Raw genomic sequence first — 15312 nt, 5'->3', positions numbered from 1 at the left:
AAATTTCACACTTACAGTTATGATTCTTAGGGCTTACTAACAGGTTTATGACCTTCTGATTGTCTGGCTGAACTAGGTGACCTTCTGAGGTCCCCTCCAACATGAATTACCCCATATACCTAGTGTCCATGGCCAGGAACCTGGAGACACAATTCTTCCTGCCGACACAGTCACAGCATATCTTGGCAAACTGTGGAAACCCATGCTTACCAAACTTTCCCTCATAGTGCTCAAAGCAGGTTGACACTGATATTGTTCTGGTGTTGAACAACTGCTTTTCAAAAGGGAGGTCAGATGTAGCATGGGGATCCTCTGCCACTAGGAAGCAGCCCCTCTCGACCCAATTATTACTAGAAAAAGGGATGGGGGATAAAAAATCCCAACCAGACAAAGAGATTACACCCAAATAACCAACCTGCTCTGCATCATAATTTCCTAGCTGTGGGATACAATCCTCAGACAAAGCAGTTAATGAGTTGCCTAATGTGGTAAGAGGTACATGGTCTCATGGGAAGGGATATTATGGAAGTGCTGGGACAAGGCTGCTTATCATCTGCTCTCCCTAGAAACGCTGAACTCTGTAAGGTCTGCACAGCATCTATGCTTTTGCATATGTGAAAAACCAGCAGGAATTGATGTCATGGGCAGGCAAGTTTGAAGAAATCTGGAAAAGGGGGAAGCCAGAGTTGCAGCTGTTATGAATTCATCACGATTTTGGCCCCGGTTCCAAAATTCTCACAAAGACATAAGAATCTCCACATGATTTTGAGGGAAGCAAGATCTGTAGATAAATTAGTGACACATTCACGCATGCTATATTGTTTAAGAGGCATACAGAGCTTTTAGTTTCAATCCTTGCTCTTTCACTTCTGTCAGTTAGCATTTCTGAGAACCTTATTGTGAGATACAACCTCATGCTGCTGCCTTAAAGTAACTACAACAGAAATTTTCCAGAAAAATCATGTACTACTGTCAGGTGTGATCACAAGATCATCGTCACTGGGACACTCTCAGAGCTGTCACAAGGCAGTTTCAGCAATAAGGGCTCACTGCAGTGGTGCAGCTGCACACAGAAACACAGCTTGGATCCATTGGGATTTCAGTGGGCTGCTCCTGCCTCCCCATCTCTTCTGCCCTCCTTGTGCCTGCAGCAGCACTAGACTCAGCTAATTCAGGAACTTTGTCCAGCTGAATTCAGTTAATTTTTTGGAGGAGCAAAACTGGCTCTCCACCAGATCAGATCCCAGGCTTGCCTTGCCAGATGGCATCATCAGTGTTACTGCGGTGTAAATAACAAACAGGAAGGCATAGCCATGATCAGAGAGGAATGCAGGACTGCCCCTTTTGGTGGCAATACAGACACAGGCTGTCTTGCATTAACTGTAAATTACATCCTTGGAAAGGTTTATAACTGCATGGCTCCCCTGCAGGACACCAGGCTGCTCGTATTAACTGTGAGCTGCACGCTTCAGAAACGCTAGGCAACATTCACCCTCAGGAGATGACACAAACTGGGTGGTGCCACCACGTGAGGCTGCCTCTGATTGCTAAATACCACTTTGGTCCAGGAACAGGGCAAATCTCTAAATCTGTTCCTCTATGGTACTATAATAGTGTATTAAACTGCTATAGCAAAGATGGTCCAGTGCCCTTCTGCGTGCCCACGCAGGACAAACATATGCTCTGCATTTCCTAGACACTCCCACAGACGAGGTGGAGGCACATGAGGTTTGCATTCAGAGTGTGAATGAGCTCTGATGTGTATTCAGAGCTCTTCTCGGTGGTTCCAGCTACAAGGACACGACGCAAGGGCAGAAACTGATGCACAGGAAGTTCCAGCTGAACATGAGGAAGGACTTCTTTACTGTGCAACGACGGTGCAATGGAACAGATTGCCCAGAGAGGTTGTGGAGCCTCCCTCTGTGGAGCTATTCAAGAAGGGTCTGGACGCAAACCTGTGCCATGTGCTCTGGGATGGCTCTGCCTGAGCAGAGAGTTTGGACCAAATGACCCCCTGTGGTTCCTTCCAGCCTGACGCATCCTATGACTGTGCTTTCAGCCGGCCCGACCCGAGCCCTGGCGCAGCAAGGCGCAGAGCACGGCCGGCGCTCAGCCGCCAGCCCAGCGCTCCCTCCCTCCTGCCGGCCGGGCGCCGCGCCGCTCCAGCTCCCGCAGCGAGCAGGACGCTCTCCGCCCGCCTCCGCCCGGGATGCTCAGCGCGGAGCCCTGCCGAGGGCTGCCAAACGCGGGCTGGGCGGCGGCGCCCGCAGCCATCGCCGGCGGTGCCGCGGGGTTTTCCTTTAGGAAAATCCTTTCCCCCGCCGCCAGGACAAGGCGGAGGCGCTCCGGAGGCCGGAGCAGCGGCGCCGTCCCCTCCCCGGGCCCGCCGCCGCCGCCATGGCAACCGCCCGTCGCCGCGCGCGCGCACCCCCTGCCCCGCCCGCCCCCCCGCGCCTCTCCCCCCGGCCCCGGTCTGACAGAGCCGCAGCGCTGCGCCCCCTCCCCGCGCCGCTCCCGCCCGCGGACACGCACCCCCGGCTCTCCCAGGTAACGGCAGGGCCCGGGAACGGGGCAGCCCCTCACGGCGCTGCTGCCCGCGGCGGGCGGCGACTCGGACCCCGCCACGCTGAGAGAGGCGGCGGAGATGGGGGGGGAAAACAGCGGTAGAGGCTGGAGGAGGGCGGGGGCGCCCCCCATCTCCCGCGGAGCGTGCCGGGAAGTGTAGTCCGCGCACCGCCCCCGGGCGCTGGGAGCTGCCGGGAGAGGCGGCGGGAGGGAACTACAGCCCCCAGCGCTCTCGGCGGTGGTGATGGGGGGGGGGAGATAGGTGCTGCGGAGGGGACCCCTGTGGGTACGGGAGCCTCCCTCTGAACGAGGGCTCCGAGGCGGCTCTTCCCTCCGGAACAGCGAGGGAGAGAAGCCCCTGTGCCGCTGCCGGGGCGGGAGGGGCTGGAGGGAGGGGCGGGGCGGCAGGGCCGGCTGGGGGGGGTGGGCGCGGGGGCGGTGCGGGTGCCGAGGGGAGGCGCGGGGCGGGGGAGCGAATGGGGCGTGGGTGCGGGAGAAACATGGGTGGGTGGGTGCCTGCGGTGAGGGGAGGGTGGGCTGGGGAGCGTCTGGATGCCAGTGGGGGAGAGAAAAAATACAAGGAAAGGGGCACATGGGAACAGAGGTGGATGGATGGAAGGGGAGAGACGTGCTGGAGGAGGAATGGTGGAGCAGATGAACGGAGAGAGCTGTGCAGGAGGCAGAGCAGACCGGAGGCTGGGAGTGGGTACGAAGGAGGCAATGGTCACAGTGAGACCTGGAATGTTTCCCCAACCAGTTTGCGTTTATGGTTTCCAGTTTCACATCTCCTACCACGCTTAGGCTCTGTCGAGCTTGTTGCACTAGGTGGTCTGGACACAGTGTTACTTTTAAAAAAATATTCTGCTACGTTTCTATTTTTTCCCCCGAAATTTCTATCATGATGTCAGTATTGGCATTTGTCCCTTTTCTCTCTCCGTTTCCTCTCCTGACAGTTCTTGTGTTATTCTTTATCTTTTATTCTCTAACAGCCATGAAGGGGAATAAAATTACAGTTTCTCTACGTATCATACTTAAAATACACATGTTTATGATTGGCATATAAGGAGGTGTCATTTTTTCTTCCTGAAAATCTGTATCTTAAAAGCATCAGTGCATTAGTACTCCCTTGTATATGAATATTGAATGTCTATTCCTACTACAGTTCTACATTTCACAGAGATGAGTTTCTTTCCAATGAATGCTTCATTGCAGTTGCAGATTGTTGAGAAATTTTTCTTCCTTTTCCCCCACCCCTATATCCTAGACAGGCTTCAGCTTCTTGCAGCTCCTGGTACTTGCCACACTGCAGAAGTGAACACTGCAGCTGCAGCGTGCTTCCAGGATTCTTGGCTCTTGGAGATTTGGGCTTTTGAGCAGGTAATGGGGAGAAATAGATCCTGCCCTGACCTAATCCCAATCAAAAGACAGAGAAGTAAATGGAATACAAGAAAATAATTATAGGCCTTTGTCTGATTTTCTGTGTAATTAATTAAGAAAAAGAAAACCTGATTCTTCTGGGGATGAGCTGAGAAATCTGAAGCCTTGATGTCTGTAGCACTAAGAGCGATATGCATATAAATGTATATTTTAAAAAATATATGCTATTCTATTTAAGTAATACAAATCCTTAGTCCTGAAGAGCCAATTCTTTGAAATTCAGAGTGGGGTTCAAAAGGTGGAAAAGTATTCAGCCCAAAATTGTGACCTTATGATCCAGGGTTATAAACACCAGTGTGAATGTATTAAACCTGCAATTATTCATGGCAAGCTTATCTGGGATGCAGATTGGCTGAGCTGGGAATGGAGCAGCAGCAGCAGCACTGAGTCTCTGTGGAGCTGGCTGTGGTCTGGTAGGGCCCATGGGCTGCAGCATGGGGGGAACATGCGTGTGCTGTATCCAGGGCCAGGTGCAGGAGCAGTTTCACTGCCTTTCTTGGCACAGACCCTGACCTAAGAAATGCTCTGAACCCAAGCTGGCTCTGCTCAGACCGATCTTGGGAGTCTTTGGTGGCATGTTTGCTCTACCAGAAGTGCTTGCACACATGATAAGCAGAGAAGCAAGTGGCTCCACAAAGGACCAGAAGGATTATTGACTTGGGCTGGGTTCCACTTTGTTGAGCTCCAGACAGGCCCTGCAGAATCCTTCAGGTATCTGGGCCCTGCATCCTGTCAGAGGAGGGTTTGACTGGTCCACCTCAGGGCTGATCCCACCTGACCATGGGCCTGGGTTTGATTTGATACTAATGCCAGAAGCCCTGGAGGCAGTGCTGGAGAGGAGGGAGATGTGTGGAGCCAGCCTGGGTCCAGCAGGGCTAATATGGAAGAGAAGCTGGCAAGCCTGTCACTGCCTGACCTGTGTGTGTATGGAGTTGCGTTCTCCAGAGTGCCCCACCACAGCATTTGTTTTAGCTCCTTTTGTTACCCAGCCTTGCTAATGAACACCTCATTACCCCAAATAATGTTGATGTGACCATATGGATGAAAACTGGTGCATGAAACTGGTGTATGAGGTGCTTGGAGAGGGTTCACTCTCAATTTTTGGAATAGCACAGCCATCTCTGATTCTCCTTTCTACTTCAGAAAACTGTACTTCAAAGGCTCTGCAAATTCAGAGCTATTTAATTGGCTGTTTAATTCTCCAGGATGTTTTCTGTTTGGTTCACCAAACTAATGAAATCTCTAAAGCTCTAAATTAATCTTTAATTAAAATGCTGACCATCTATTTAGTGTTTTCTTATGTGTTTACTTTTAACTTGTGGTGAATGTCTTTACTTCATTTGAAGATTTTTTTTTTCACTTGCACTCAAAGTAACTCTCTGTTTCAAGTTAAGAATGCACACAAAAAGTTTGAGGCCTGTATGTATGCTTCTTCTCCTTCCCACTTCCATACGCATTTCCCCATTTAACTTCATATCTGCTATTGCCAAACGGAGTTTTTGTGCAAAGAGGCCAAAAACCAGTTAGCAGAAAGCAGTTGACTGAATTAAAAGATCCCTTGGTGCTGAGTTTCCTGGACCATGGTATGTCTGTTTGTGTTTTATCTGGTGTCTGTACTGCTTTGAAAAATGCCATAACCTGCTGCAACCCCAACACTGCTGCTGCCATTGTAGCCAGCCTCGTCACTGCTAATGCACACAGCAAAAGGGAAAAACAGCACTGGCATAGCACATTTCTCATCTTTGATTCATTTACATGTGGTTTAAATTCAAATCTGCTGGAACTGAGCCATGTCCTTACTTATAGGTATGTTTCTAAGAGGAGTTGTGATCCTGTGAGGTCATGATCGTTAGTTTTCACACCACTCCATGGGACCACAGCTGCATGTTCAAACAAAGCCGTGTTAACGGGGAAAGATGGATTTAGCTATGGAGCTTGGCAAGCCTTTTGTTTGTTTGTATTTTATCTGGCAGTAATCAGTTAAAATGTTGTTTTTGTCATGCAAACGTAATGTCTGCAGCATCAGCAATTGCTTCTGAACAGGGACAGTTAATTATTGGAAATGAAGATCAGTTGTTCTGCACCAAACACCAAAACAAAAGAGATAATCTTTATAATAAAGCAGGAAAGAATTACTTAATTTCTTTCAATTATTGCATTTTAAAATATCTTTTTCTTAAAAATCAAATAAAATTAATTGAGCACATAATATAGTCCGTATTTCTGTCGGAAATAGCGTTCTGTAGGTTTCTAGTAGGAGTCACATGTCATGCAGGGAAAAACACTTTTTGTTTCTCTGACAATGTTCCAGTTAGTGTTGCTGTTTATGCTTTCTCAGGTAAAGCATTGTCTATTGTTACATGTCGCTATTTTAACAACTTTTAAGTTTGAAGAGAAGGCTGTAAATCGGATAATTGTGCTATTTTAAGTGAAGGTATAATTGAGGGAGAGAGAGCTGTTTGAAACTGGTCAAAGCTGGCTTACAAAACCAATATGGCCTTAACCTAAGAAGGGCAGGTTTCAATTAACTGTAATGAAAAGCTTCCAAGCAATAAGAGGAATTTGAGGAAAAAACAACTTCAGTTTATGACTTAGACTCTGATAATGGAAATGTGTGCACATGAAAAGTCTATAAATTGAAAAATCAAAACCTCTTAACACTGGAATTCTCTTCCTTGCTTTGCTCTGTGTGGCAATTGACCTGTTCTGGGATTGTGCAGTGGCAGAGAGGCATCCTGGCTCTGCCTTGTAGAAGTGGAAAATGTGTAGTCATACCTCAATCATAAGCACTGTATTTGGAAGATGGTGCCTAACAGTGTGACTCTTTGTCTTGTGACATTAGTTGTAACTCTTACATTGTATTTCGGGATGCCCGACATCATGCATGTCTGATTTACAGAAAATGAGAAACAGGATTAGTAGCCAATCTTCATCAGCGTATGTCCAGGCCTTTCCAGATGTTCAGCTGTCCAGTCAGCAGTACTGCAGGGCTCCCATGATGTGGGAGCATATGTCCAGCAATCTCAGGGAGCTGTGGAATGTTTTTAGTTTTGCCTGGGTAAAATTTTGGTCAGAGAAAGACACATGTCCAGAAAAATCTAGGTATGGTACAGCCCTCTCAGTGAGGAATTGGCAGCTGATTTGGAGAAAAATCTGATTAGTAGGTATTAAATAAGGCTTGATGTGACTATTAAAACAATAAGAATAAAGCAGAAGTGCCTAACAGCTCATTTAGAGTCCTCCATCCTGTGCAAGAGTAAAGGACTTGTGGAGAAAATGGGATGCAGTGGTGTCACTGGTTGTGTCAAAACACCTGCATAAAAGAGGCCTGTAAAGACAGCAGATGCCTTCCATTTTGGCACTTGCAGAGTGAATGTTTGGGATCAAGCAAGAGGAAAAGCCCTGCTGCAGGCCCCCCCCCCCTGCCCCCCTTCCGCTATGGGGAGGGCATTTGCTGCCTCTGGGAACCCTGTGGTGGGATAATGCTGAGAGATGGTTTGGAGGGGGCCAGTCCTGTATCCATTCCCACTGGTGTTGCACACAAGTTTGGAATAGTGTGCTAAGCAAGCTGTCCCCCTTTGCCTGTTGTTCATACAGTCACTGTATCTGCCCATTGTGTGTATAATTCTTTAATGTTAGAGACTGTCTTTTGGATCTTGCTCGATTGTGCATTACTTTATTTCTGGGAGAAAAAATTCTTTTCTGACCCCAGATAGGGATCAGCTCAGCTTATGCTCCAAAGAATAGAGATTAATATCCCCTGTGACCTTTTAGCCTGGCTGCTGCAGGGTTTTTAACAAGTGGGTTTAAGACCCCATGTGTGGCAGCTATGCTGACATGAATGTCTGTAATGTCTCTTCTTGTCAATGATCCGTGAACTAGGGAATCTCCAAGGATATCTTGACATGCAGTGGAGCTGTTATGGTCTACTGCAGGAGAGAACCACACAATGATAGAATGAAAAGCTAGTGTCACAAGTAGTGTGTAAGTTGTTCTGAATGTATTTGACAACAATTGTCCCTGGCTGTGTATTTACTTAAAAGATGTGGCTGTGGTATGCTAGGAAAATTAAATATCTAAACAAAGCTCCAGATAACAAACAACAAAATGCTCTATTTATGATTTATGTATTTCTGGTTCCTCAGGTGTCTCTGATGTTTTATGAACTCTATAATACAATGTAGATCAGATAATAAAGAGTGAGTACATAACACGAAAAGGTCCTCACCTAGTTCTGGTTACTTCTCCCTCCCTCTCCATCCCTGACATTGAGGAATGGGATGTCCAGAAAACAACACAAGAAATAATTCCTTCCTAAAAATAATTTTTCCTTGATTTTGGACTTGTTTTGATTTGCTTTGGTTATTCTGAAGTAACATTGCCTTCACTGGTGTGCATAGGAGGCTTGTAGTTTGTTTAAACCATTTTTAGCATTAGTTTTGAATAGCAGTAGAGTCTAAGAGAACTACCTGGAATTCCAGGAAAGCACTGATTTAGGACTGAGGCCTATAGCTGCTGTTTCAAATATGGCTCAGGTAAATGGGTGACATAGTATTCACCTTTTCAAGCTATATGACCTGCTTTGGTGTCTAGGGTAGGTGACAAGTAAAAACTGAAGTGCCTGAATCCACAAGATAGATCCAGGAGCTTTTGTCAGCTTAGCTCTGGAGGTATTGACTGCCCAGTAGGTACAGAGGTGTACATCAACCAGCCTCTCTCCATGCTCTAAGTTTCAGTGCCTGTCAATGCTTTAAAAGCTCTGCAGTGTGACACACCAGGCATCAAGCTCATGCTTAAGCTTTGGCATCACCAGCATGAGGCTAGAAGCCTCCAGACTCTTGCTAGCTGGAGGAAATGGTAGAGTCTTGTTTGGTTTGATCCTGTGATTTTAAAACCATGTAAATTTTTCTGTGTCCTGCTTCTCAGCTTCCTTGTCTAACCACTGTCCTGAAGAGGGCACATGTTTTCATGGCTCCTATGACTTGCTTCATGCCTCTGGGTTGACCCAACTTCATCACAGACAGAGATGAGGAGGTTGTCTCCTCTGGTGAGCTGAGGACTCTTCCGGAATTAAGGGAAGTTGGATGTGAGTATCAGCCCTCTTAAGGCAAAAGGGAGTTAAATGTCCCCAGAGGGTGGGAACTAGCTGTAATAAGGAGGCATGAGAAGTTGTGAAGCAAGTATGTGTTCTGTTTAATGGATTTCTAGGAATTGAATTCAGCAGTTCCTTAAAAATGTTTCATTTACTTGCTGTCTTTCACTACATATGGGGGAAACCTCCAGAGATTTGAGGAATGTTTTTTTAACGGCGACAGGCTGGTTGTGAAGCAGATCCTGACTTGGATATGTTTGAAGACAAGTCAATGGATTCTGCCCCAGATGGTGTTCTGTTCATTTGTAAGTTGACTCATGAGATCTGAATGGGTTATAACCTATTTTCAGTTCCTACCATTTTGTCTATTTCCAGTGCAATCTGAGTGACATCACTTTTTTTTTACCTATTAGTTATGATCTCCTGTATTTAAAAACTGAATGATATTAGTTGCCGCCAAACTAGCTCTCGGTAATGATGTATCCTGCCTATGTCAGGAAACAAAATTAGGGTCGTCACCCTTTCCACCTTAGATTTTCTCCTGTCCAGTAGTTTACAACAGCCAGTGGGAATGCTGTGCAAGCTGAAATGTGCAGCACAGCATGAGGACAAGTAAAGCGCCAGTGTGTCCTGCTGTGCTTGGTGGAGTGTCTGCTGTGGGGTATGTTCTTGCTATCAAAGTCATCAGCCACATGCAAGCTGTGTGACCTGTGGGTTTAAGTGAGGGTGGCAGGTTTCCATGGCTTTGTTGCAGGGAGCAGGAATGATGAGGTGGTGGAGCAGATCTGGTGTGCAGCTGTGGGCAGCAGTTAGGACCATCAGTGTGGCACCTTTGGGAGGTGCAGCGTGTGTTTGCTCAGAGCAGAGTGAATGTCATGTGGATGTCTGTTTAAATTGTCAGGGGTTTGAATTTTGCTAAGCATGTGGGAATACAGAGGCATAAGGCACATCTTCCTGATGTCATCTTGCTCTTGTCTTGTCTGTTTATAAAACCTATTAACATTTTTATAACCCACTAGGATGTAAAGGTTGCTTCTCCCTGTTCTGGCTTCTGTCTGCTACCACCTGTTCCTTCTGTGTGCACTTCTGTAGCACAGGCTGTTTTCAGCTGTGTAGCCTCAACTGTGTTTGTATCTCTCCTTCCTGGTTTCTTCTTCACCTCCTTGGTCTTGCCAAACCCTTGATGCAACTGGTGGACCACCTTCCAGAGCTGACCTCCTCCCTCGTGCTCGATGTAACTCTGCATTGCATAGCTAAGAATTGCAATTTTTTATTTTTCATTTCCAGAGGTTTATATGTGGGTGAATGTCAGGGACCCCACACATACTGAGTTAGGGTACAAGGGAAAGGAACTGATGGTCTTCTTCTGTGGTGAGGACCTAAATTTTGGGTCACATGAGATTCAGATAAAAGGGCAGGCACTGCTTCAATCTTGAACCTTAAATACAAACCTAGGTGTACAACACAGCTTAATTCTGAGTGTCTGGGTTATTGCTTTCTTGAATGGTTACTGGAAAAGCTGGGCTGTGGGTTTGCCTTAAAGTCATGCCGCAATTTGAGGACTAGGGGAAGGTTGTACTTTTGGAATCACTGTTCTAAGGAATGTTAAATTTGGATTGCTAACACTGCCATAAATCCCAAAGTGACATGTTAAATTTAATGAAAAAATTCAAGTCAGCATGTGGATGTTGGAGTACTTTGGAAGAATATTTAAACAGAATGAGGCTCTCAACTTCATCTATAGTAGAGCAGTCATTCAACCATATCATAATCTCATTAGGGTGAGGGCTCTTGAAAGTGTGAAGTGCAGACATCCCTGATGCTGGTTGGCACATTTAGGCATGTATGTAATACAACAGTATGAAAAGCAATTTAATGCCTCGTGCGATTTGTGATTCATGGCTGATGGCTGCTAATACATTGTGGTGATCTACAAATTAAAGTTTAGTTTGTTAAGTTCAGTGTGGGCAGGACATTTAATTTTCTTGCATTAATTTATCAGGATTGGGGCCAAAGGCAGCAAAGAAGTTGTGTTTTTTATCACTATAAAAGAGTTACGATTCATGATCTGAAACCTTAGGCTAGTAAAGAGATACTCCAGACATAAATGGTTGTAGAAGAGGAGGACTAGATGGGAACAGTGTTGGAAAGACACAATTCAGCTATGAGAGAAACAACAAAACTAAAGTGCCACTGTCTGAATTATTTTGCAGCACGTAAAATTTATTTTTCTGGTAATTATGTTCTCTTTTAGATTTCTGAGTGAAGATGAATTTAGCAGAGATTTGTGATAATGCCAAAAAAGGAAGAGAATATGCACTCCTTGGGAATTATGACTCTTCTATGGTATATTACCAGGGTGTCATCCAGCAAATCCAGAGACATTGCCAGTCAATAAGAGATCCAGCAATTAAGGGCAAATGGCAACAGGTAGGGTGAAATAACATTGCCCATATTCTATTACTTGATATTTGAAAACCACAATGTACCTCCCAAACCTTATAAGATGTGGAGGACTTACATTTCAGTGATGTTGTGCAATATTTTTTGATATTCATGGGAAAATAATTTTCATGGTGTGTTCAAAAGGAATACAGTTGTTCTAATTGAATCAATTCTTTTGTTGTTTTCACTTAGGATGTCTGTCTAATTCCTGGTCTGTTTGTGTGTGCATACTGTCTGTGATTGCATACTTCTGAAACACTGAGGACTTCCTTTTCCCCTTGTATCTTTTGGCCATCTAATGTCCACTAAACTAAACTGTGACTGGGTGGGTTAGCATCACTAGAATGGTTGTCTCAGTAGTAGGTAACTATAAGACTATAGTGTACAAATTTGGATCAGGTTTCTAAAAATGCACATCATGCTCTTAGCCCGAGTCTTGCACACATCCATCTCTCTGCTAAACAGAGCACTGCTGAAGCCATGGGAGTAATCTGCAGATGAAATGTAAGAACCCTCAAGAACACCTATTTATTACTTTCAGCATTTAAGTCTTCCTTACATTTTTGGTCCCATTTTTCATGGTACAAAATGTGTTCCATAAACATAAAAAAGGAGGAAAACCATATAAAGGTGTTTTCTAGAATTAAGAATTAGTGCTTCATAAATACTATGTTTTGAAAGAATAACATAGTTCCTACAAAAGATACAATTTTGCAGTAGGTAGCTAAAGAGATGATATTAGTAAGAGTTTTTCTGAATATCCTATGTTTAAATAATATCACTTGAAAACAGAAGCAAATTTTCCTTTTTATTGCAGCAGATGTTTTGTTTATGGGTTTGTGTTTGAAACTTCAGACACTAACATAGAGTATTTTGTGTACTGATAAGTACAACAGTGTTAACAATCACTTTGTACTGACAATACTATTCATAGGTGTTTATCATAGAACTATAGAAGTCTATTCATGAAGAGCTGGTCTGCAAAGCATGTGCATGTGCATCTAGCAGAGATAGTTTTCCTGGTAATGTAATAAACTGGATGTTGCATAGGAGATATTCACATTCAAGTACTTCTATTCAAACTTTTTCCCATCCCAGGACATGCTGATACAATGTGTTTATGCCCAGTACATGTCCCTAGTTCCTGCCAAACTCCTGGCTGATGTGAAGGTAGAGCATGAGGATTCCCTCATTCTGCAGCTGAACCATGGCATTGTCTTCACATCTAGTATTTAGTGTTTCCTCTGATGACACTGATTCTTCCAATAAACTTTCAACAGCTCGTGTTGTGAAGGTCACTCAAGTCTTGTGTTATTGTGTGTTGTTTGAACTGCATCAGAGAAGCCTGTGCACCATGGAATGTGTGCTGCACATTGGAGACAAACCTCAAGTACAAAAGGACCACTAACATGATTTCCAGGATTTATTCCCTGGGGAAGGCAGCTGGCTCTCTAGCAAAGGATCTGAAGTTGGCACCTTCTCAGAAATTATCCCCTTTAGAAGAAGAATGGCCCCTGACCATGTCACATAAATGCTTTAGAGATCTGTCCTAAATTAGATCTGCAGCAGGTGGGGTAGCGTGTGTCACGCTGTGCACTCATGTTAATTCCAAAACTTCCCAACACAGTAGTGGCAGTTTGCTGCTACAGGTACTAGGCTCAGAGACAAACAGCAAAAAGTAAGAAATGTGACTGAAAGAAAAAAAATAAATGAAGGGCTTCATCCCTACGTTATTTGCCTTCTCATTTGTTTATGGGAACAAAATCATACAGCCCAAGAGCAAAGGATGCAGCCCTGGAACTACTAGCTTTTCCATACCAGAACTTGCATGTTTTGGTGAGACCTGTAGAGATAGACCTGCTTTCTTTACCCATTCTTTATAAATAATTGTTGTGCTTTCTCACTCCTTGAGGCAAATTAAGAGGGAGTCTGATGATGTGGATGTTAGCACTACTTTCCAGCTCCAACAGTAGCTACATCCACACTGTCAGTCACAGTCAAGGAGCTGTCTTGACTGACAACCGGTTCTGAAAAAAAATTAACTGAGAAATTGGATCACAAGTAACATTCATTCACAGTATTAAAGCAATATCTAGATACTAGTTTTAGATCTTTTTCATTAGAGAGTTATGCCATACACATTATGTACATTTAGCAAATTTCTGTACCAGTAATGTGCAGAAGCAAAAGATTCCCATACCAGTGTGATTCTTGCAAGTGGCCTGAGAAGCAAAGCAATCCTTAGGTCATGGTTAAGGGGATTAATGCAGTTGGTTTTTATCTGAGATTCTGTCTCCTCAAGCATATGGAACTAGCCTGTTCTTCAGCTTTTCCATCGTCTAAGGAATCCGGAGAGGATAATACCACTGGTACCTTTTGGAAGTGGAGTTTAGCAATCACTGACACTGTGTGTGTGGGTAGAGCTTTTACTCTTGAATGTCCATGTAGGTAAGTGCTCAAAGGAAAAGATTGTTACTTAAACCAGTTCTTCTCTGGGATGTATTGTCTGCACACACATTCACAATCTTGAACCTTCTGAAGGATTCCTGGGATGCTGAGTGTCAGTATGAAGCATCCCCTTCCTTTCTGTATGTTTATGTGCAGCTCACTAACGGGGTGTTTGTCCTAGTGGTACTTCTGAGGCAGTGAACTAAGTTTTGTGTGTTTGTGGACATGTTCCCTTGTAAAACAAAAAATTTCATTTGAGGAACATCTCAAAGAATGGTTCCAGTTGTGGCTGTGCAGCTGACCAACTTACATCTCTTACATGCACCACTGTTCTTCCTGTTTGGACTCTTGTCAACAGTGGGTGCTCCATCCTGAATAGGTACCTCATGCCTGATGGATCTGTTTTGCCATGTGTACAACAGAGGATTTTCCCAGTAGTTTATCGAGCAATCTTAAAGCACAGAAGTAGTTGGGATTTGGGGTTAGATTCCCAAATGCCCTTGATCTACCTCTTGTCATGTAGGTGTCATTGTTTTCAATTTTCTACAGTTGGTCTGGACAGAATGATGTTCTGTGCAAGTATTTGTTGGGCTGTATTTCATGTCACACAGAGAGACAGCTTCAGCTTTGCAAGTGGCCATCTAGATTATGAGGATTCCTCTTGCTTGGAGCTGATGGTTAGAATGAGGAGGAATATGAACATAGTAACATCTTCTCCCCTGGGAACAACTGGCTGTCTCAGTTACAACTGATGCAATACTGCTTCTGGGAAGTCAAAATCAGTACTAACCAGGGAAGAGGGACTTTGTTACCAGTGTGGCCCACCCTGCAGAACTTAAACAGGGCAAAAGGTGCATGCTGAGAATCCACCAAAGCAGAGACATGACAGCATAAGGATTCCTCTGACTTCATGGAAAATTGATTGCTATTGATCATCTCCTGACTGGTTTGTCTTGGGGATATCAGGGTGACCTGCTCTCGAGACTCATCCTCGTTTTGCATCCAGGGAGTTCCCAGCTTGCACTTGGGTTGCGTGTAGCTCAATTTGTATCTTCACTCCTAGGCCTCCTGAGCTCATTTAAAAAAGAAAAAGTTACTTTGTTGTGCTTTAAGGTTTGGCTGATAGGTAGGCATGTTAATTCATGTAAATACAGGCTGGGACTGGAAAGATTCAAAATCAGAAGCAACTCATCCTTACCAAAACTAAAAGGTAGATTTAGTCTCATGACCACTACTATGAACTTTACTTGTGTTGACATTCTCCCTGTTTATTCTGAGAGAGTTTCTTGGCTGTTGCAGTGTTTTTACTAGACATCTGGCTTGTA

General features: G+C 44.7%; 1 protein-coding gene and 1 long non-coding RNA gene across 5 annotated transcripts in view; one reads left to right on the top strand and one right to left on the bottom strand.

Moving 5' to 3' along the window:
- The window catches only part of LOC136285157 (uncharacterized), a 41260-nt gene extending 38639 nt beyond the window's left edge, over window positions 1–2621 (bottom strand). The window contains exon 1 of the long non-coding RNA XR_010719362.1: window positions 2533–2621. This is a non-coding gene — a long non-coding RNA (uncharacterized lncRNA). The remainder of the gene's footprint in view (window positions 1–2532) is intronic.
- KATNAL1 (katanin catalytic subunit A1 like 1) overlaps window positions 2461–15312 on the top strand; it is a 40091-nt gene continuing 27239 nt past the window's right edge. Inside the window, exons 1-4 of one of the 4 annotated variants that reach the window (XM_066175958.1) lie at window positions 2478–2547; window positions 3834–3942; window positions 8929–9088; window positions 11349–11524. In XM_066175958.1, the coding sequence (XP_066032055.1) occupies window positions 11363–11524 (162 nt within the window). In that variant the 5' untranslated portion in view covers window positions 2478–2547; window positions 3834–3942; window positions 8929–9088; window positions 11349–11362. Of the gene's footprint in view, window positions 2548–3119; window positions 3943–8928; window positions 9089–11348; window positions 11525–15312 lie in introns of those variants that run through there. The other 3 variants (XM_066175957.1, XM_066175959.1, XM_066175956.1) reach the window with 3 other exon arrangements.

Source organism: Chamaea fasciata, unplaced genomic scaffold (genome assembly GCF_029207755.1).
Source record: "Chamaea fasciata isolate MVZ Bird 193981 ecotype frontalis unplaced genomic scaffold, bChaFas1.0.hap1 SCAF_2, whole genome shotgun sequence".
In the NCBI taxonomy this organism is placed as follows: Eukaryota; Metazoa; Chordata; class Aves; order Passeriformes; family Sylviidae; genus Chamaea; species Chamaea fasciata.
The sequence above is the reverse complement of the archived record's forward strand: the minus strand, read 5'-3'. Positions and strand labels throughout refer to the sequence as shown.